At 39.4% G+C, this 22558-nt stretch overlaps 1 protein-coding gene across 3 annotated transcripts; it reads right to left on the bottom strand.

Annotated features, from left to right (window-relative positions):
• Positions 1-1897: 1897 nt before the first annotated feature.
• Positions 1898-22195, bottom strand: LOC114283407 (uncharacterized). Of its 3 annotated transcripts, none has more exons than XM_028226217.2 (6): positions 21883-22164; positions 7405-7612; positions 7190-7294; positions 5520-5856; positions 3196-4434; positions 1898-2265 (listed from the first exon to the last, which is right to left on the bottom strand). In XM_028226217.2, exons 1-6 carry the CDS (start codon positions 21990-21992, stop codon positions 2135-2137), a joined length of 2130 nt encoding a protein of 709 aa, XP_028082018.2. In that variant the 5' UTR covers positions 21993-22164; the 3' UTR covers positions 1898-2134. The 3 variants fall into 3 exon arrangements, with proteins under 3 accessions (XP_028082018.2, XP_082775349.1, XP_028082028.2); XM_082919223.1 differs by having other exon boundaries at positions 6959-7294; positions 21883-22086; XM_028226227.2 differs by lacking the exon at positions 7190-7294 and having other exon boundaries at positions 21883-22195.
• Between the last annotated feature and the right edge of the window lie 363 nt (positions 22196-22558).

The raw sequence follows: 22558 nt of genomic DNA, 5'->3' as shown, positions 1-22558 counted from the left end.
TAATTATTTTAAATGGGCATTTCAATTTTTTAATTGGTCAATTTATTTTTAGTTTGGGTCTTCTTTAATTTTTTTTTGGATTTAAAATATACCTAATATATTACAATAAACTATAATATGAGGACCCTTTTTTGGGTATATTTTTTAATTTTTTTGAATGGGCCTTTTAATTTTTTAATAGGTCAATTTATTTTAAGTTAGTTTGAGCCTTCTTTAATTTTTTTTAAACTTAAAACATACTTAATATATTACACTAAATCATAATAGAAGGGCCCCATGCCCAGGCTGGCCCTGCAACCAATTGGAGCTAACTAGAATCATTTGTAGATAAAATCAAAGAAATCCAACAAAGAGTTCAGTCATGTATGTGAGACAATAGAACTACAACCAATTGGGGATAACTACAATCATTTGAGGATAAAATCAAAGAAAACCTATAAAACATTTCAGTCAGGTACAACAGACCAATAACTAACAACTGAGGAAGAATGACATTGCACAGACTCTAGTAAATAGTAAGAGAAAGGAAAAGCAAAAAATTAACACTTCATTGAGACAAGTCAGGTTCTTACGTCAAACTTCTAATTTGAATGATCTATCATAAGATAATTGTCGACACTACACTACATGTACTTCGTAAAATTTTGATATCCTCCAATAGAGAATAAAGCATGTATACATATGAATGCACGCACTCTAACTTGCACCTAAGGTAATATGGAGTTGTTGGGAGATCATGATGGCCTATCGATTAATCATATATCAACTCCACTCAAAGGTCTCGAACCAACAATTTGACCTCGTAGGTTATTAAGAGAGCATGAAAGCTGGTGGGTACGTATACAGTCAACATATGTCTCTCAAGCAATGTTTTTAAAATTGGACCGGACTGACAAGTACGACTGATTGTTTACCGGTCTAGATTTTGATTTGGATTAACCCTCAAACCTTCTTTAAACAATAAATCGCCTTATTTTTAAAGAACCGCCAAGAATTATAGTTGAACCAGTAACCCGTTTGAACGGGTAGCCAGTTCAAGAAACTAGCCGAATTTTATCCTCTTCAAAAATCGAAGGTGCTGTGGAGAGATGGGCTCGAACATGAGACCTTCAGTGGAAATATTCCAACAGCCGGTTATCACTGCACCACTTTTACTCCTTATATATATTAAGTAAAAATATATTATTTAATAATACATTCATTTTTTTTTTTCATTCAAACACCAAGTTTAATTTTTATTTTTTTTACAAACAGTTAATATAAAAATAATTTAAATAAATATATATGTATCTTAAAATATAGATATACGCTCTCTATAAGTGCTTCAGCTCTTAACGTATCTCAATATCTGTATTTTTTATTTATGTATAATTTTAAATACATTTTTAAGGTAATCATGACATCAAGGGTTGATTTTGGTTAACCTAAACCAGTAACTCTTGAACCGGTCTCTTTTCCAATTCGCTCGATATTCTGGATTTCAAAACATTGGTCTCTAGTCATGAAAGCAAGCCTAGTTGCATTTTCCACTATTATTAAGCCACTCTTAAAAAGCGGGTTTAATAATAGTAAGGAACAATGCTTAATTTTGGGGTGGGGGTGGGGGGGGAGGAGAGGGAGAAAGGAATATACTATCATAAGAATTGGATCTTAATCTGGTAGCAAACTGTAGACCCAATAATGGAAAGAAAGTGATAAAGATAATATAATATCCGTTGTTCTCTAAGAATTGAATGATTCTAAAACAACTAGAGTGTACTTGGATGCTCATTCAATAATGCAATACTCCTAATGCTTAATCACTAACAGAATGTCATACAGATCAGAGGAAATCCTATCCATAGCTTCCACTTCCATGATATAGCTGACAAGAAGTTGTGGAAAAACAATAGACAGGTTGTAGGGTCAAAGAGAACCCCTTAAACTTTATATCCATATATTCATCTCATATTCATGCTTAGACAATGTTTTACGATTTTATACTACAGTGTTCATGATTTTACAGGAATTCTAGCAAAGTGAAAATTGTTTTTACCTTGATTCCTTTTTCATACTTGAGAACATGTGAAGCAAGATGGCATCAAAAGCAAAAAAGATTAGAAGTCCTATCATGCTCCTATCCTTCCTTCCCAGGCTAAGAGTTGTGCTGTGAGCGCGTCCGAGGGGAAAACCGAAGTCGGGGAGAAAATCGCGATTCCTGACTCTTTGAAGTAGTACTTTTCCTCTTCAGGCTTCTACTACTTTCACCATTGCCCGCAACTTTGCCTGCAACATCATAGTGCTATTTAAATCTTCCACAATTATTTTGTACAAATAAAAAGAACACACCATGATTGACTGCTAATATTCATGACTACTGATATCCATAACCACATAATGGGATGGCAGAGACCCAGCCAACGAATTTTTTGGATATGACATGCACAAAAACTTCAACAGCAAAAAAAAAGAAGAAAGACGATTAAAATGAATCCGAATACGCTCACATTGCTGAAATGTATGGCAGCTAAAAACTGTCACATTAGTGGATCAGGGACCTAGCATGCAAGTCGTCTGTACGGCTATATCATTTATAAATTGCATAAAATGCATAATTTGATTGATAAAGAAATTTGGTAAATATGGCAGTGAACACCTCCTTCCATCCAAGTGTGTTAAATATACCGAGACAAGCAATAATAAGATTGAGATAAAAACTATCCATGGTGAGGGAATTTTGCACAACTAGAAAAAAAAAATTAAAGGTAATTCATGTATTGCCATGGCATTTATCCTGAAAACAGTGGGGAAGCTAGAGGGCGACATAGTGGCAACAATATCAGAATAGGGAAAAAAGTTTAAGAATTAATTTGGGTTGGGGAAGAAAATGCAAGTCACATAGAGTAGGTAAATCAAGCCTAATGAGAAAACCAAAATACGTTAATATTCAGAGATTACAGACAGAAACCAAAACAAAAACCTCAAAGACAATTTTGGAATGGCTCAAAAAGTTATAAAAGAAAGAAATATTAATGAAGGAAAGCAAAACAAGAGATGATGTGCTAGAACAAGGTGGACGGGTGGGGGGAACAAGAAGGCCATCTGAAATAATGGGAATATATCATTAAATGTTCAATCCAGTTAAAAATAATTGCAAATGTGATATAAAGCAGATCAAGACCAGCATATCAGATGCAAACAGTTGGATTACAGAACCTTCAGTTTTTTGAGTAGTCTTGACAGCGCTGGACATCTTCCCTCTATTATGTCTTTTGTCAATAAGGGGTAAGTCACCCTCAGCCTCAAGTGGTGAAGAGGTCCATTCTGTTGTTTTTACTACAGTGCTCTTGCAGGCAGTGACATTTGCCTTGGAGGAGTTTGACCTTGTATTTTGGGCTAACTTATCATCTTCCAATTCATCTGTAGCTTTTGTAGTTTTATTCCCTTTCTCCTCATGTACTGCTGAATGAGTCAAGCCGCTCTTGCTAGTTGAATTCCTTAACCCGGCACGGGTCTTCCTCTCAGCTACATGCTTCTTATTCCCTTCCTCTTCTTTTCCTAGGCTATTCCTATCCTCAGTAGAGAGCAACTTGACTGCAGAATCATTTCGGGAAGTGGCCAATTTCTCATCCTTCAATGCTTGGCTTTCTAGGACTGCAATGTTTTGAACAACAGAACCTGAGTCAGCAAATTTACCCGATTTATAATCTTCCATTCCTTGTTTAGCTTCCATAGTTTGAGCTTCTTTAACTTTACCAACTGCTGAACGAGTGAACCTTCTTGGATTTGTTGAAGACTGTAACTTCTGTTCAACACAGGTCTTCCTCTCAATAGTGCGATCTGGAATTCCAGCACCTTTCTCTATCACAGAATCAGTTAGATTAGTTGCTTTAGGAGGCGGGATTAATTTCCTTTTGGCTACTGAACAGGTAAAACTTTCCCTAGAATCATGGATTTCTGAGGTTTTGTCTTCACTTTCCCTCTCCATGGTCAATATTCCCGAAGAGGCATTCATAAGTTGAGGCTTTCCTGAAGCACTATTAATGTCTGGATCAAATGGAACTGAAGTAGCTTCTGCTTGCAGAGGGAGCTTATCGGTCAGAGAAAAACTATTCCTAGTAGGAGATTTGTACAATTTAGTCCCATTCAGTGAATAGGTGTAGTCCAATTTCTCCTCACGGTAGAATGAAACTTCAAGGTTTTGAGGCATTTTTGACATTAATGATGCAAGGGCAGCGCGAGCCGCCAGAGGATTCAATGGAGACCTGCTTTCTGATAACTCTTGAATGGATGGAGCAGATGGTGGTGGATCCTTCACTTCCATTTCCATTTGCAGTTTTTTCGTGCTCCGAGTAGTCCTCTTCAAGTGATTCTGATCAGGAGGAACTTGAACATGCGACTTGCTTACTTTGGATCCAGCAACTGCTCTACACTGAATTTGTCCTTTGTTATCAACTGCATTATGGTAAGCAGATTGGATCATAAGATATTTGCAACAAAACAAAAGATCTGACACTTTAAAACTAACGTAACTCTTAAAGCACCTTTTTTTGTTTGGGTGGGGGGCGGGGGCGGGGGCGCTAGCAAGCAAACCATCATGATCCTATTTCTAATGGGTTTGAGGCACAAGATACTGCTAAAGGAGTCAATAAACCAATCTGATTACAGCATCAGATTTTACAATGTCAACTTTGACTTAAGACATTGATGACTAGAATTCCCAAGATGGTTTGAAGTAAACAGAGCACATTATTTTTTCTTCTTTTCATTGGGCAATAAAGAGGCACCAGATTTAGCAGGTCAAAAAATGATCCTTCAAGCTCAGATGAAGACATCAATCAATGTCTCAGCCTATCAGTTATAAGTATAAAGAAGTAAAAACTTCATCAGATAAACAATTAGCATCTTCAAAGCAAGTAAGATTTTAATTTGTTGCTTCCCGCGTAATAAGTGTAATGGCTGGAAACAAATATCAGTTGATAATTATTACGTCATTTATACAATGGATAAATATGAGTTATGGATAATTCAGTGTCAAACAACAAAAGATCAAGGCCTTTTTAAAATTAGAAGAAAAATAGAGCATAACCACATATAGTTGCCGTTAGGAGTCAAACCATGTAGTCTGTAGATAGAGTAAACAGTTAACTCACAATGAGTACAAATCTTGCATACAAAAATTTCAAGGATTTTGCTATGAGAGATAAGCTATAAAAATAGTCAAGGATCCAAGATGAAGAATAAAACAGATCCTTTTTTTTTTTTTTTTGAAACAAAGCAGATCCTATTTGATTATACTTAATTTTGAACTGTCACTAAGAGGAGCCCATACTGTGGAACATACTGCATTAAAGTGTCAGAAAAACCAAGTTTCCAGGTTGGAGGCTCAGGTGCAAGACACTGTATTAGCATTATCCATCAACTGTTAGTGCAGGCTACCAACTAGAATCTAACTCATCCATGCATAAATTTTTAAATTAAAATAGGAAAAACCTACACTATAGTCTATGTAGTAAAGTGATAGAGCTATAGGTGCCTACCCTCAACACCCAACAGAATGTTGTCTGAAATTCTCTTCTTGGAAACATCAGCTGAATTAGTGATCTCCTCTATCTGTTTCTCCAGCAATTTGTGTAGATCCATTTCGCAATCTATGTCTTCTACGATGGTTGGTAATGGAGGTGTACTGGAGCAACTCAAGTTTTTCAGTGTATTCAAGAATGCACAAATAGTTGGATTCACATTGATTCCTGTTGTAGCCAGTTTCTTGATTGAACTAGAGGGGACAGTCAAAGTTCCTCCACGGTCTTGGTGAAGCCACTTGATTATGAAATTACATCTACAATAGATCTTCTTTGAATGTCTTACTCTTAGTGCCTGATAATCAAGGAGATTGCCATGTCAGCTAAATTAACAATGCAACAAGACATCGGAGCACAACTTTTTTAAGAAGTTGATCAAAGTATTGGTACAATATGATTATATGACAATATAAACATAAATGATAAGCCACAAAATGTTGAACCTTAATCCCTTTATAGATTTCAAACTGATACTTGGAGAGTATATACACAATTTTTCATGTCATACATTGCACTGGCAGAGATCGTATCTACTCCCAAGGAACATCCATGAATCCTCATGACATTATATTAGAAATTACTAATGTGAAAAAAAAAATATTATATCAGAAGAAAATATGTGCTAATTAAAGAATAATCCAAGGACAAAAACGATCAGCTAATGCAATTTATGTCATAGCCCTCATTCGGTTAGATACAACATATCCACTTTGGAAGCCCAAAATTAAGTCTACTAGCCCGACAACACTCGAGAAGACTTTTTGATTAGTAATGATCTGAGTCGAACTTCACACTCATTTTAAGTTTGAATGCTGTGGAAACAATTTTATATATGTTTTACTAAGATTTATGAGTTAGGTTATTTTGTTAACTATTAGATTAGCTATGGGTTATTTTTTTAACTTTTAGAATTGCTAAAGATGGGATGTCAATGATTGATGGGTTATATTATGAGTCAAGTTCTGTTATTGGGTCTTAAACGAAGCCTTTATTATGTCTTAAACAGCCTTAAAGCCAAAAAGTCAAACTTTCCTATCTCTAGAGTGTTAATAATAGACAATGTGGCATCCATATATTTAAATTGTGTTCTCAAGCTTTGAAGCCTAGAACCAAATAGTGGGTCTTAATAAAACCACATGGTAGAGCACTATAACCATCCTACATCACGGCCAACAGTAGATATGAACAACCAATCTCGGTGTTAAGCTGCGCAGTCTATCTATTGGATTTCCAACCGATTGCAACACTGCCAATTACAAGTGCATAGTTATTATGACCTTAGAATTATAGTCCAGTGGGTAACAACATTGGATTCTTCAAGGGCCATGATAAATTCTAAAAATGAATTTTGTAGTCAATGGGACTCTTAAGAGAAAGGGGGGAATAAATATATATACCGTGATCCATAGCATTCCACAAGGAACAAAATTGAGACAAGTATACAACAGAATACCACTTCTGCAGATGCTATGTCATGAGAAAGTACTAACTCCAATTTTTTTAATTTCTTCTTCTTCTTCTTCTTCTTCTTCTTCTTCTTCTTCTTCTTCTTTTTTTTTTTTAATATCTTTTACTCTCAAAGTATTACAGCAAGCAAATTTACTGCAAGGGGAGGGGGGATTTAGTACATAATAGCTCTTATTGTGAAACAGGTCCAGTACTGCATTCACAATGATGCTGCCAATTACCAAGTGAAACAATTGAATTTGCCGGTCTACTGTCCAAAAAGTTACCTACCCAAGAAAATAGAAGAAAATTATGTCCTTTCTAGTTATTCCACACACCATTCGTACCAATCCTTCAAAATAAATATATAAATTAAAAAAGGAAAATAAGAGTTTACCTTTTCTACCTTGGCGTCAAAGAAGAGGCTCTTAGATTGTGACTTTTGGGTGGCAAGAATATGCTCACCTTCCTCAATGTGAACACAATCATCACCGTGTAGAGGGATAGAACGAATGCGCAGACGTGCAATTGCTTCTTCTTCATTCACTATAATATCTTCTGAGTCAGTGTTCCCATAGTCCACAATAAGACCAACTCCACTAGAGCTGTGCACGCAAAGGGAGCCATATAGTTATTTTAAACAAGCAGTCCACATAGTTTCTTTTTTTAGCTAGCCAAAGCAAACCAAAGTGATAATCCAACATATCCATTTAACTTGGTGTTCGAAGATGTGTAGCATCTCTGCCTAAAATGGAAAAATGAGTTGTAAAGTAATATGTGTGGTAATATATTTCAAATCAAAACCATACAAATTTACAACTTAAAATGCGTGAAAATGCTAATAGAAAGCTAACCTATGATGAAAATGCTCTCAGCTAGGCAGTTTAGTGTGCCGCCACATTAACTGCCCATTGAAACGTTATAAAAGCAGAATAAAAGTCAAGCACAAAGGCTTTGTCTCCTAACCTGATCTAACTTGGAAGGCCAGCTGTTACTGATCTAAAGATGCAAGACCATAGCACATAATGTTCTTGGATCTTGTGGGGGCCATTGTGAGAATAATATTAGTATAGTATATATTATATGACTATTGTTTCCTATTTAGGATTGGTTTAGATTTATTCATGTTTCCTATTTAGGATTAGTTTAGGTTTATTCTTGTTTCCTATTTAGGATTAGGTCTAGAATTGCTATATATATCAGATGTACACATTGTATTAAAACAATTGAATATATAGTTTTATTCAGAAAACTAACATGGTATCAAAGCTTGGTTCAAAACCTGAAGGACTCGAAACCCTAACAACCATCTCTGATTCTGATCTCTAGTCTCACGAAGTTGACCCATCTGAGTTGGGTACTTCGTCTGGTCTTTTCGTCTGGTTCGTCTAGTCATCGCAGTTCATCATCGCAATTCGTCTAGATCTTTAGTGTTTGTTTCGCTGCCATTGGGTGTTCATCGAAGTCGTATTTGTCACCAGAATTGCAATCCGACAACACATTGACCCATCTGGTTTGTGCGAGGGATCTTTCTCTCTCTCATTTTGGTTCACGAAGGTCTTTCTCTCTCTCGCACCTCTGTCTGAACTTGTTCTTCTCGCTCGACTTCTGGTTCTCTTTCTATGGCTGTGTTGATCGAAGCTCTTCATCATTGGTCTTTGGTTCTCTGCTTCGATTTGCTAGACTTTACTTCAACTGCTGGTTCTCTAGTTAGTTTCAACCCCTTAGCTTTCTGGTTATTATGATGCCTCTAGCTCCAGATGAGTGTCCCTTCTACCATCAGTGGGGCCATTAGAAGTATCACTGTCCCAAAAAGGGATGTCTGTCTGGCTCGTATTCTCAGCAATCTCAGACTCAATTTTGCCCTTCTTCTTCGAGTAATTTTTAGGCTTCCGCCGGTTCTACAGCATCTGCTCTAACTCTTGATCCTGATTTGGCTTCCTTGAGTGCTCAAATTAGTCAACTTCAGCATACACTATCTACCTCCCAACCATCCTCGTCTGCCTCTATTGTTTCCTCTCTTCATTCAGGTTTGCTTAGGTCTTCTTTAGTTATCTTTTTGTCTGTCTGGATTTTTTACTCTGGTGCCTCTCATTATATGACTCTTCATCTCTTCTTACTTCAAAATTGTACTCCCCCTTCTTTTCCTATTACTGTTAATGCTGCTAATGGGTTTGGTATGTCTGTTATATCTGTTGGGTTTGTCTTACCGTCTGCTATGTCTGCTATCTCTATTCTATCTGTCCTTTATATTCCTCAGTTAGTTGTTAGTTTATTATCTATCAGTCAGCTTGATACCTCCGGTTTTGATGTTATCTTTTCTTCTTTTATCTATTCTGTGTAGTATCGTATATCCAAGCAGCTAATTGAGACTGGCCGTAGAGTTGGAGACCTCTATGTAGTAGAGAACTTGCATCTGCCTATGACAACTTCTCCAAGTGCTTTTTCCTCTTTTCAGTTAGATTCTCTATCCGCTCCTTTCTACTTGTAACGTTCTAGATTAGGACATTTGTCTGCTGACTGCTTACGGTCTTTAGCTCACTCAAGTATATTGGGTAAAGTTTCTCCTAGTGAACTTACCGAATGTCGGGAGTGTAAACTTGCCAAAATGACAACCTTACCTTTTCGTAAAAGTACTTCTATATCTGATGCACCGTTTTTCTTAGTTCATACTGATGTTTGGGGCTCTTCTCCTGTTCTCACCAAAAGAGGTTCTACATACTATGTGTCATTTGGGGACCCTTCTCCTATTCTCACCAAAAAGGGTTCTGCATACTATGTGTCATTTGTTGATGACTGCACCCGTTACACTTGGGTTTATCTTATGATTCAGAAGTCCGATTTCTATCAGATATACTGTATATTTCAGTCTATGATTACTACTCAGTTTGGGTCTACAATTAAAGTGTTACGATCTGACTTGGGTGGGAAATATTTTAAAAATGAGTTTTGTGATTATTTGGCCAATTTGGGTACCATTCACCAAACTTCTTGTACAGATACACCTGCCCAAAATGATCGAGCCGAGCGTAAACATCGTCATTTCCTTGAGACAGCTAGGTCTCTTCTTCTCTCTATCTCAATTCCGGCTCCATTCTGGGGGGAGGCAGTTCTTACTGCTGCTTTTATTCTCAACCGCATGTCTACTCCCCTTCTTTCTGGTCGGTCTTCTTATCAGGGTTTGTTCTCCCAAATTTCTAATTACTTCCTCCTTCATGTGTTTGGGCTTGCCTGTTTTGTCTTTCTTTCTCGTAAAGATAAGACCAAATTTAGTGCTCGGTTTGTCCTCTGTGTCTTTTTGGATTATAGTCCTACTTAGAAAGACTATCAGTGTTGCGACCCTGTTTTCCGTCTTCTTTATGTCTCGCGTCATGTTTCTTTTCTCGAACGTCTACGCTACTTTCAGCTTCTTCCTCTCACCGCCCCAGTTTCCAAAGAGGATTTTGTTCATATTGATCCGTTTCCTCCTGAGGTCCCGTCTAATGAGTACATCTCCACAGTTCCTCCTGAGCTTGTTCCATCTCCTCTGGCTGCTTCTCCTCCTTCGGTTTCTTCTCTTCCTCCGTTGTTAGTTTATTCTCGTCGCAAGGCTCCTCCTCCACTGATTGTCTCTGCCTCTGCTACTGATCCTCTTGCTTCTGACGACTCTGATCCTGCTGCACACCGATATCCTACTCAAGCCCGTCATCCTCCAAACAGGTTGGGTTTGTCTAATATATGTTTTTCTACTTCCTATCGTACTTTTATGTCTGCTATTCACTTTTTTTTAGAACCTCGATCTTATAAGAAGGCTTGTCAAAATCCTCATTGGGTTCAAGCTATGGAAAATGAGTTACCTGTTTTACAGAAAACTAGTACTTGGGAGTTGGTTCCTTTGCCTGTTGGTAAGAATCTAGTTGGTTGCAAATCGATCTACAAAGTCAAGACTCATTTTGATGGTCCTTTTGAGTGCTACAAAGCTCATTTGGTTGCCAAAGATTTCTCACAGGAGTATGGTATTGATTATGAGACCTCTACTCTTATTGCCAAAATGACTACTGTCAGTACTTTGATCTCTGTCGCTGCTGTTTGTTCTTGGCCTCTTTATCAGATGGATGTAAAAAATGCTTTTTCTTAATGGTCATCTCACTAAAAAGGTTTACATGCATCCTCCCCTTGGCCTTCACTATTCTTCTAGACAGGTTTGTCGCTTTCGGCATGCACTGTATGGCCTGAAGCAGTCTCCTCGTGCTTGGTATGATCACTTTCAGACTACTGCTACTGAGCTTGAGTTTCATCCTTGTGCCTAGGACTTTGCTTTATTTCTTCTCCACACCTCTACTGGATTTATTGTGTTATTACTATATGTGAATGATATGATCATCATTGGTTTGGACTCTTCTGTTATATCTGAGATCAAGAAGTATCTTTTTCACACCTTTGAAATGAAGGATCTGGGCCCATTGCGGTGTTTTCTTGGTATTGAGGTAGCTTCTTCTCCCAAGGGTAACTTTCTCTCTCATACCAAGTATGCCAATAAGGTTATTCATCTTGCCGGTCTTACTGACACTAATATTTCTAATACCCCCATTGAGCTTAATGTAAAACTCAAAACTACTGATAGTGTTTTTCTGGATGATCCTACTCTATATCGAGAGCTCGTGGGTTGCTTAGTCTATCTAACGGTTTAATTACTCGTTCTGATCTTGCCTATGTTGTTCATGTGGTTAGCCAGTTTGTTTCTGCTCCTCGCTCCACACATTGAGCTACCTTAGTTTGGATTATTCACTATCTCTGAGGTACTATATTTCAAGGTTTACTATTATCCTCTACTTCTTCTCTGGATTTGGTGGCCTATGCTAATTGGGCTGGTGATGTTACTAATCGCAAGTCCACGTCTAATTTCTGTATATTTCTTGGCAATTCCTTGATCTCTTGGAAAAGCAAGAAACAAACTGTTGTTGCTCGCTCTACTGCCGAAGCTAAGTATCGTGCTGTTGCTCATGCTACTATTAAAGTTATCTGGCTTCGTTGTCTTCTCTCTAACTTGGACGTCCCTCAGTCTTCTCTAACCTCCCTCTATTGTGACAACCGCAGTACTATTCAGATTGCACATCACACTGTCTTCTATGAGCAGACCAAACACATTAAGATTGATTGTCACTTTGTTCGTCAGCATCTACAGTCTGGCTCTATCTCGCTTCCTTTCGTCTCTTCGGCTCTGCAGCTTGCTAACTTCTTTACCAAGACTTACACCACTGCTCGGTTTCAGTTTCTTCTTGACAAACTCTAAGTATTTTCTTCCCAAACACCTTCAGTTTGAGGGGGGATGTGAGAATGATATTAATATAGTATATATTATGTGAATATTGTTTCTTATTTAGGATTGGGTTAAGTTTATTCTTGTTTCCTATTTAGGATTAGGTCTAGAATTACTATACATATCATATGTACACATTGTATTAAAACAATTGAATATATAGTTTTATTCAGAAAACTAACAACCATGGCCCCCCTCAGCCTCCCATTTGTCCACCATTGCTTTCAGAACCCTATTTGGTATAGCTTTTTTTAAGCGAAAAGCTGATAATCAGAAAGTAGATGCTCAAAGCACCCCTCACCAGCTTCTAAATAATCAATCTTTTTTTAACTCATTTAAGTTATTTCTGCCTAATAAGCTATAAGCAGAAACAGTATCAAATAATCTGACACATACTCTCAAATTAAAATAAGCTATAATCAGCTTATGGAAGCTTTCTGTATCTTGTATATTCAATGTGTGAATGATTACAATCAGACCTTAGATTATATTGCCCTAAATCCTAAACCAAAAGGGAGAATACAATTATGCCTCTAATAGGACTCTAACACAACCATACCTCTAAATACACAATATATTCTCACACCCCCGCTCAAACTTAAGGTGTTTTAGCAGAAAACACGGAGAGTTTGCTAAGAAGAAATTGAAACCGAGCGGTAGTGTGAGTCTTGGTGAAGAAGTCCGCAAGTTGCAAAGCCGAAGAGATGAAAGGAAGCGAGATAGAGGCAGACTGCAGATGTTGGTGAACAAAGTGACAATCAATCTCAATATGTTTCGTCCGCTCATGAAAGACAGTATTGTGAGCAATCTGAACAGCACTGCGATTGTCACAATAGAGAGAGGTCGGAGAAGACTGAGAGACACCCAAATCAGACAAGAGACAACGAAGCCAAACAATCTCAGCAGTGGCATGAGCCATAGCACGATACTCAGCTTCGGCAGTAAAGCGAGTAACGACTGATTGTTTCTTGCTTTTCCAAGAGATTAATGAATCTCCAAGAAACATACAGAAACCAGACGTAGACTTACGATCAGTAACATCACCAGCCCAATCAGAGTCAGCATAGGCTACCAAGTCCAAAGTGGAAGTAAAGGACAATAATAAGCCCTGAAAGATAGTACCCTTGAGATAGCGAAGAACGCAAACCAAAGCAGCCTAATGGGTAGAGCGAGGAGCAAAAACAAACTGACTAACCACATGACACAGCATAAGTAAGGTCAGGACAAGTGACAGTCAGATAAACTAAACAACCTACAAGCTCGCGATATAAAGTGGGATCATCCAGAGAGACACCATCAGTAGAGTTAAGTTTCACATTAAGCTCAATAGGTGTATCAGAAACCTTAGTATCAGTAAGACCAGCACGATGAATGACTTCATTAGCATACTTAGCCTGAGACAGAAAATAACCCTTGGGAGAAGACACAACCTCAATACCAAGAAAATACCGTAATAGACTCAGATCCTTCATTTCGAAGGTGCGGAAGAAATGCTGCTTGACCTCAGAGATAGCAGAAGAGTCCGACCCAGTGATGATCATATCATCCACATAGAGCAAGAGAGCAACAAAACCAACCGAGGCATGTCGCAGAAATAAAGCAGAGTCGAAAGCAGAAGGATGAAACCCAAGCTCAGTAACAGCCATCTGAAATCGATCATACCAAGCACGAGGAGACTGTTTCAGACCATACAGAACACGCCGAAGACGACAAACCTGTCCAGAGGGATGGTGAAAGCCAGGGGGAGGACGCATATAAACCTCCTCGGTGAGATGGCCACTAAGAAAAGCATTCTTAACATCCATCTGATAAAGAGGCCAAGAACGAACAGCAGCGACAGAGATCAAAGTACGGACAGTAGTCATTTTGGCAACAGGAGCAAATGTCTCCTCATAATCAATACCATACTCCTGAGAGAAACCTTTGGCAACCAGACGAGCTTTGTAACGCTCAAGAGAGCCATCAGAATGAGTCTTAACTATGTAAACCCATTTGCAACCAACCAGGTTCTTACCAGCAGGTAAAGGAACCAACTCCCAAGTACTAGTTTTCTGTAAAGCAGACAACTCATCCTCCATAACTTGAACCCAATGAGGATCTTGACAAGCCTCCTTGTAAGACTAAGGTTCTACAAAAGAGTGAATAGCAGACAAAAAAGTACGATAGGAAGCAAAAAAACAAGTATTAGCCCAACCCAACCTGTTTGGAGGATGACGTGCTCGAGGAGGATATCGGTGTGCAGTAGGATCAGAGTCGTCAGAAGCAGGAGGATCAGCAGTAGGACTGGAGACAACTGGTGGGGGAGGAGCCTAACAACGGAGGAGGAGAAGAAACTGAAGAAGGAGAAACAGCCAGAGGTGAAGCAGGAGGAGAAGATGAAACAAGCTCAAGAGGAACTGTGGAGATGTACTCATCAGACGGTACCTCAGAAGGAAATGGGTTAATGTGAACTAAATCCTCTTTGGAAACTAGAGTAGTGACAGGAGGAAGTTGAAAGTAAGACAGACGTTCGAGAAAAGAAACATGACGAGAGACATAAAGACGACGGAAAACGGGGTCGTAACACCGATAACCTTTTTAAGTAGGACTATAACCCAAAAAGACACAGAGGACAGACCGGGCACTAAGTTTGGTCCTATCTTTGCGGGGAAGAAGAACAAAACAAGCAGACCCAAACACACGAAGGAGGGAATAGTTAGGAATTTGGGAGAACAAAGCTTCATAAGGAGACCGACCAGAAAGAAGGGGAGTAGGCATGCGGTTGAAAAGAAAAACAGCAGTAAGAACTGCCTCCCCCCAGAATGGAGTCGGAACTAAGGCAGAAAGAAGAAGAGACCTAGCGGTCTCAAGAAGATGACGGTGTTTACGCTCGGCTCGACCATTTTGGGCAGGTGTATCTGTACAGGAAGTTTGGTGAATGGTACCCAAATTGGCCAAATACTCACAGAACTCATTTTTAAAATATCCTCACCCAAGTCAGACCGTAACACTTTAATTGTAGACCCAAACTGAGTAGTAATCATAGACTGAAAGGTACGGTATATCTGATAGAAATCAGACTTATGAGTCATAAGATAAACCCAAGTGTAACGGGTGCAGTCATCAACAAATGACACATAGTATGCAGAATCTCCTTTGGTGAGAACAGGAGAAGGGCCCCAAACATCAGAATGAACTAAAAAAAACGGTGTATCAGATATAGAATTACTTTTACGAAAAGGTAAGGCTGTCATTTTGGCAAGTTTACACCCCCGACATTTAGTAAGTTCACTAGGAGAAACTTTACTCAAAATACCTAACTGAGCTAAAGACCGTAAGCGGTCAGCAGACAAATGCCCTAATCGAGAATGCCATAAGTAGAAAGGACTAGACAAAGAATCTAACTGAAAAGAGGAAAAGGCAGTCAAAGAGGTTGCTATAGGCAGATGCAAGCTGACTGATAGATAATAAACTGATAGCAGATGGAGACAACATAACAGATAGCAAAAGAAAAGATAACATCAAAACCAGCAGCATCAAGCTGACTGATAGATAATAAACTGACAAATAACTAAGGAACATAAAGGACAGATGGAATAGAGACAACATACATAGCAGACGGTAGGACAGACCCAATAGATACAACAGACATACCAGATCTATTAGTGTAGACACCCCATTTTTGACCGACCTTAAGACTCAGACGTCACCGATTGAGCGCTTGGTGATGTTGCATATCGTGCTCGTTCAGAGGTTTCAGAGTCTCGGCTACGAGCCTTGTCTCCGGACTTCCGGACTCTTTCATGCCTTGCCTCGGTTTGCGAACCAGGATCGATTTTCTCTGTTTTCTCTTCGCGAAGGGAGGGAAAGGTCTCGTAGATCATCTCTCAGTGGCCGTAGGCTATGTTTCGTGGTCGTAGGCCATTTTGCCCGTTTGGAGCCCGATTTCCGATTTTTCGGAGCCGTTGGCCGTGTGCCTCGGTTCGGGACCGCTTAACCACCTCCGTTTGCCTCAGTTTTTGGCATACATCTTATTTGCTCCCTTTTGAGGGACACTGTGGTCCGAGAGACCAACTTCGTGGTCGGACACCACTTCCGGTGCCTAACAGCCCACTTTCGGGGCCCCGAACTGCGTGTTTTGGCTCCCGAACCTTCATTCTGCATTTTTAGGCTCCGACCCGAACTTGAGATAGTCATATTTTGAGGTCATTTTCATGTTTGATTAAGGACCTTTTGCTGTTTGAGATCTCCTCCTATCACTTGCTTCTTTAACGCTCTTTTAGGCCTATTTTTGCACGGTATTTTAGGCTTACTTGTGAGCTGTTTCGGACTTGGTCATAAACTACAAAGTGTTTTGTTTTGAGCCTCTCTTCAACTTTGTTGAAGGGATCTCGGCCATTTGGGTCTAGCAGCTACCACTTGCCTTTATATCCCACTTTTTGGCCTTTTTTGGGGGGAAACTTGAATTGTTTTCCCCCCCCCCTTTTTTCCCCCTCTTTTCCAACTCTTTTGCTTATAAAACCAGAAGCTCCCAGCTGTGTTGGAGGGTTAGAAAATTTTGGTTTTGAGCTCTCTCATTAAATTTCTCTCTCTCTCTCTACTCTAAACCTCAAAACCCCTTAAGTTCTTAACCATTTTTGCACACCATCACCTAGCACCACACCACCACTTCCATTTCCAGCAGCTTGGAGGTCTTCTCAGAGGCTAGGAGGCAGCAAATTTGGTCCAAGAAGTTGCTAAAGATTGGTCTACAAGGGTGAGTTACCATTTCCCTCTTTCTAGCTCATTTTTTGCAACATTTCTTAGCCTCTCTTTCTTGTATATCTGAGCTCCGGCAATAACTGAAAGTAGTGTTTTTTTGAGCTCTATTTCATGTTTCATTAAGGGACTTTTGTCATTTGAGGTCTCTATCTTGCACTTGCTTCATTATCCCTCTTGTATGCCTATTTCTTGCGTAGTATTTTAGGCTTATGTATAATCTGTTTTGAGGCATGTCATAAACTGAAGAGTCGCTTATTTTGAGTCCTTCTTCAACATTGTTGAAGGGATCATTGCTGTTTGTGGCCTCCATTTACTACTTGCCATTATATCTCTCTTTTGGCCATATTTTTGCATGACTTGTTAGCCTCGGATGCTTCTGTTTTTGGGCTCTTTTCAGAACTGAAAACAGTCTTATTTTGACCCATTCTTCATGTTTTATTAAGGGTCTTTCATGGTTTGAGGCATCTTTTATATACTTTGTGTTATATCTCTCTTTTTGGCCTCATTTTTCATAGCATTTTGAACATATTTGCATACTGTTTTGGGTCCGGCCATCAACTGTAAAATGCATTATTTTTGGCTCCTCTTCAACATTGTTGAAGGGCCCCTTTGTGTTTAAGGCCAGCAACCACTACTTGCTTCTTTGGCCATCTTTTGGCCCATTTCTTGCATGAGAGTTTAGCCATACCTGTGCTGGTTTTTGTGGTTTGCCATAAACTGTAAAAGATCATGTTTTGGGCCCCTCTTCAACTTTGTTGAAGGGCCCTAATCTGTTTGGGGTCAGTAGCTGTGAGTTGCTTCTTTATCTCACATTTAGGGCCATTTTTGCATGCTAGTTTTTCCCTATTTGTGTTTGTTGTTTGGTCTTGCTTAAAACTGTGAACATGCTTATTTTGGGACTGCCTTGAATCTGTCTTCACATGTCATAAGCAAATAATGCATACTTCATGTAGCTACAAGTCATTTCATGTGCTTAAATCTTGCATTTCGAGACCATTTCATGCATCGGGTGCTATATTGTCTTGATTCGGGGCTGTTTTGGGTCATGTTTTGCTGCTGAAACTTGCATGTTTGTATGCCATTTTTCATACCTTGCCATGTCTTGTTAGAGTGGCATTTGGTGCCTTAGGGTCGGTCCTCGGTTTGCGTGCATGCGTGCACGCATTTCGAGTGTCTCATTTTCATCTCATGACCTCTTATGTGAGTGTGGCTGAGGTCCACTCATGTTGGTGTAAGTCCATTGTGCATTGTGTATGCCATTTCACTTCATAGCATTGCGTATGCGCATTGCGTATGCTAGATTGTATGTTAGAGCATTGTGTATACCATGATTATCTCGTGCATCATGTATGCTATTTCATAACATTGTGTATGTTAGGATTGTATCTTAGTTGCATTTCATGCATGTCATGCATATTGCATCGTGTTCGGGATAGGAGTTAGCCCGGGCACGGGAAACGAGGTGCGTTTCGTACTCCGAGTGACGGAACGTGTCTCAATTCCCCAGTCACCGACACTCCGGATTATCCATGATGGAGTTAGGTTTTGTTGTGTTTCCATGTGCATTTCATGTCGTATTGAGTTGTGCAATTCAACTCCTCGGCCATCATGCATCGATATGCGTGATTGGTGGCACGAGGATCGAGACATGCATACATTTGTGAAAATACATTGCCATGCCCCTTTCCTACTCTCTGTTGCAGCAAAATGAAGAATCAACAGCTTTTTAGAGCTTGGCACGCATTTCAAGAACAGGTGCAAACAGAGGCTAATTGGGGCATCCCAGTGGATTTCCGCGCAAGGCAGCCTAAACATACATCATTCATCATAATCAAGGCAGTCCCTGGCTTGCACACCAGTTTTACAGCTTTCTTAGTTAATTTGTAAATTAATTAGGAATTTGTACATTATTTGGACTGTATTATTTGGACTGTAATATTCTTTTATTCGGGACTGTATATTTATTCGGACCCTCTGTGCGAGGGCATAATTGTAATAAGTGTGGGTGAGTGTGATGTATGTCTTCCAACCCCACGTCTTTCTTCCCTTTTATTTACCTGCTTATGATGGTTAGATTAGGCCATATTTCAATTAACATACAGTATGATAGCATGTTTGCATTCATTCATTTGTCTTGCATGCACCGGGCTCGGCGCATCATACTAACTGCATCTGTATTTCAATTCCAAGTTGAATACATGTTAGCTGTAGCATTCCATAGGCCATGTTTAGAATAGCCGAGCCTGCTATAGTTGCATCTTTGCATGTGTTGCATTAGGCAATCCTGTGTAACTAGGATCATACATGGATTTCTAATGAGTTTCTGTTTTGGCTTGGAGTACTCGATAAGTTTTTATGCTTTAGCATCCTTGCATGCGTGTGAGTGACTGCCATGAATAGCATGCTTACCATGAGGCTATTTGCTTATGTGATATAACTGCTTGAATGCCTGTGGGTGGAGGTTGGGTTATTTGGATTGGAACAATTCATCAGCTGTTCGTTTTAAGCCCACTAGATAGTGGCAAAACCATCTTTTCTAAGCCCATCCGAGGGTGGCAAAATCTGCATTTTAAGCCTACCTGAGGGTAGCAAACCATCTTTCAAAAAAACAAACATGAAATATATTGTTCCAATTCAGGCGACCCGGTCTATACTTGTATGCTGTGTGCGCATCACATAGTAAATCTAGGCTAATAACTGGAATAAGAACACATAATGTTTTCAAAAATAGATATCATGGTTAGTAGAGGCCGATCTTTGATCGGGCGAGCGGGGGTGCTCACGAAGTGACCTTCCCCAATCGTACCCAAGTTCCCGAGCCGAGGCAACTTTGGTGATGACGGACACGTGGCCTTAGGCAAACGAGTCAGGGTTTTCTAAATTTTCCCAAAATAAAATATTTAGGTGGCAACTCTGTATCTGGCAAAGCAGTCCATGTTTGGCACTTCTTTCAAAAATCTGTTTTTCTCAAAACGATTTGCCGGATTTGGACTCTTTGGTTCAGACTTAGAACCGTGACAATTTGAGAGTCTTGAGCTGTAATGACCCCAAATGAACAGAACGGGAGCGATCCCTCCCGGGGCGTTCGGGGACGTCTACAATTAGCCGCATTGACAGTAATAGGAAAGGGAGGAGGAGTACAATTGTGAAGTAAGGAGAGATGGGAAGTCATATGATGAGAGACACCAGAGTCAAAAAGTCAGACAGACGAAAGGATACCTGAAGAAGACCCAAGCAAACCTGAATGAAGAGATGAAACAACGGAAGCAGATGGAGATGGCTGAGAGGTAGACAATATATGCTGAAGTTGACTAATCTGAGCAGTCAAGGAAGCCAAGTCAAGATCAGGAGTCGGAGCAGATGCAACATACGCAGTGGGAGGAACCCGGAAGTGGTTCTGAGATTGCTGAAAAAATGAGGCAGGCTGACGTCCCTTCTTGGGACAGTGATACTTCCAATGGCCCTTCTGATGACAGAAAGCACACTCATCAAAAGCCAGAGACATCGTAATAACTAGAAAATTGATGGGTTAAAGTGCAATAAAACAAAGTAGCCAAACCAGGGGTTCAAGTGTAATAATCAAAATATGAGGGGTCAAACTATAATAACAAGGAATTTGTTTGGTCCAAATAAGAATAAAAGAGAACTGGGTAATTTCATAACCAGGTGGGTCAACTTCGAACCACATAGAGAGAGAGACAAGAGTCAAAGTCGACTCTGGAACAGCTAGCACAGAGCAAAGGGCCGAAGTTGAAGCAAATCGAGAGGAACAAGGGTAGACAGCTCTTCGATCGTGTGAATCGAAGCAGAAGAGAACCAGCGATGACGACAACTCAACTTCACAAGTCCAGTGACAGATCACAAACCAGAAAGATCACGAACCAAAGGCTAGGGTTTTCGTGAATGACCCGTGAGGCAGAGAACTTGAGAAACAAACCAGATGACCAGACAAAGGACAACTCAGGACCTTTGCTCAAACTAGACGAACACAAAAGAAGAAGAGGGAGTCACGACCTGCGACGCAGAGAGATAAAACCAGAGGGTTGATTTCCGAGAGACAATGGACAGGTTCTAGGGTTTCAGTTCAGAGTGGCTTTGATACCATGTAAGATTCTTGAAAGCTTTTCTGTATCTTGTATATTCAATGTGTGAATGATTACAATCAGACCTTAGATTATATAACCCTAAATCCTAAACCAAAAGGGAGAATACAATTATGCCTCTAATAGGACTCTAACACAACCATACCTCTAAATACACAATATATTCTCACAGCTGCAACAAACATTGAATTCTAATTATGAGAAATAAGCTCTTCATCATGATTTTTCTTTCAAAAGTATTAATTCATTATGTTAAGCCATTTTCCAATCCTTTTTTCCCTCTTTCCTATCAATACCTCACTTGTTTGTTTAGATCATAAACTACTTTCAGAACAATTTTGACCCATATTTGATTAAAAGTCAATTATTTATTAAGAAATGCAATACATGTGTTTCAATTTTTCCTACAGTTCCAGGCATTTTTAAACATGCATTGCAAGAGTTCCCTTCAATTTCTTACCTAGTCAACCCGTAATCAACTAAAATAAAATTTAAAAAAAAAAGTTAGATTATTAAATTCAAATACAAAATGTAAGCAATTGAGAAGATCCTATCCAGCAAAGTACATCCAAACATGATTTCATTCAATTCAATTCAAGTAATAGAAAATTGGCAAAGCTGAATATATGCAAACTCGGTACTGCAGCTATTTGAGAAGAGCACATTTTCTCGCAGATTTTCTCAGGAAAGAAACAAACCAGTGAAGTTCGAAAAGAGGACAAAGAGATTGAACCTCAGAGAGACCTGGCAAGGGTGCCAAGAGGAGTCGTCTTTGCGCATGGCTTCGAGCTCGATTGCTTCTTCGTCTGGGGCAACAGTGTTGATGCGATCGTGAGTAGCCATTGTTGGATGAATGGAAGAGAGAGAGAGAGAGAGAGAGAGAGAGAGAGAGAGAGAGAGTGATCGGAGGTTTGAAGCGAACGCTTCAATGGCGATCGGCAGAATGTGTGAAGCACTGATTATATGTATGTACTGCTGTACCGCACTGTCTCTATGTAGACTGTGGAAGAGGGCTCGTGTCGTGTGCGTGTGTATTGCGCACCCCCCCCCCCCACATCAAATAAATGGTGTTGGTTGAGAATTTATTCACCTTTTCAAAATATAGTTAGAGCATCTCCAACGGTTACTCAGATTTTTCATCAAATTTGAGTTAAAAATGACTCATTTTATCAATTTGATACCACTCGCTCCAACGGTGTACTTTCATCAAATTTGTACCAGGGGCAACCGGTTGGTCGACCGGCCGGTCGACCGGTTAGTCAACCGGTTAAGCGAAAAAAAATTTTTTTTTTTTTTTGATTTTTTTTTTTTGGTGAACTTTTTGAACCTTTTAGTGGTCGACCGGTTAGGCAAAAAAAAAATTTTTTTTTTTTTTACTGTTTGAACCTTTTTCTTCGAACCGTTTGAAC

The sequence above is a fragment of the Camellia sinensis genome, chromosome 3 (assembly GCF_055761805.1).
Source record: "Camellia sinensis isolate YWXY chromosome 3, ASM5576180v1, whole genome shotgun sequence".
Taxonomy (NCBI): domain Eukaryota; kingdom Viridiplantae; phylum Streptophyta; class Magnoliopsida; order Ericales; family Theaceae; genus Camellia; species Camellia sinensis.
Note: the sequence above shows the minus strand (reverse complement) of the source record. Positions and strands in the feature narration are given on the sequence as shown.

Excerpts from the sequence above, each read along its gene's own strand:
- LOC114283407 (XM_028226217.2), bottom strand. The coding sequence starts at position 21,992 with ATGGCTACTCACGATCGCATCAACACTGTTGCCCCAGACGAAGAAGCA. Across the intron at positions 5,857-7,189 it reads TTCACAATAAGAGCTATTAT|GCACTAAGAGTAAGACATTC; the intron begins GTACTAAATCCC and ends CTTGATTATCAG. Across the intron at positions 2,266-3,195 it reads GACTACTCAAAAAACTGAAG|GCAAAGTTGCGGGCAATGGT; the intron begins GTTCTGTAATCC and ends ATGATGTTGCAG.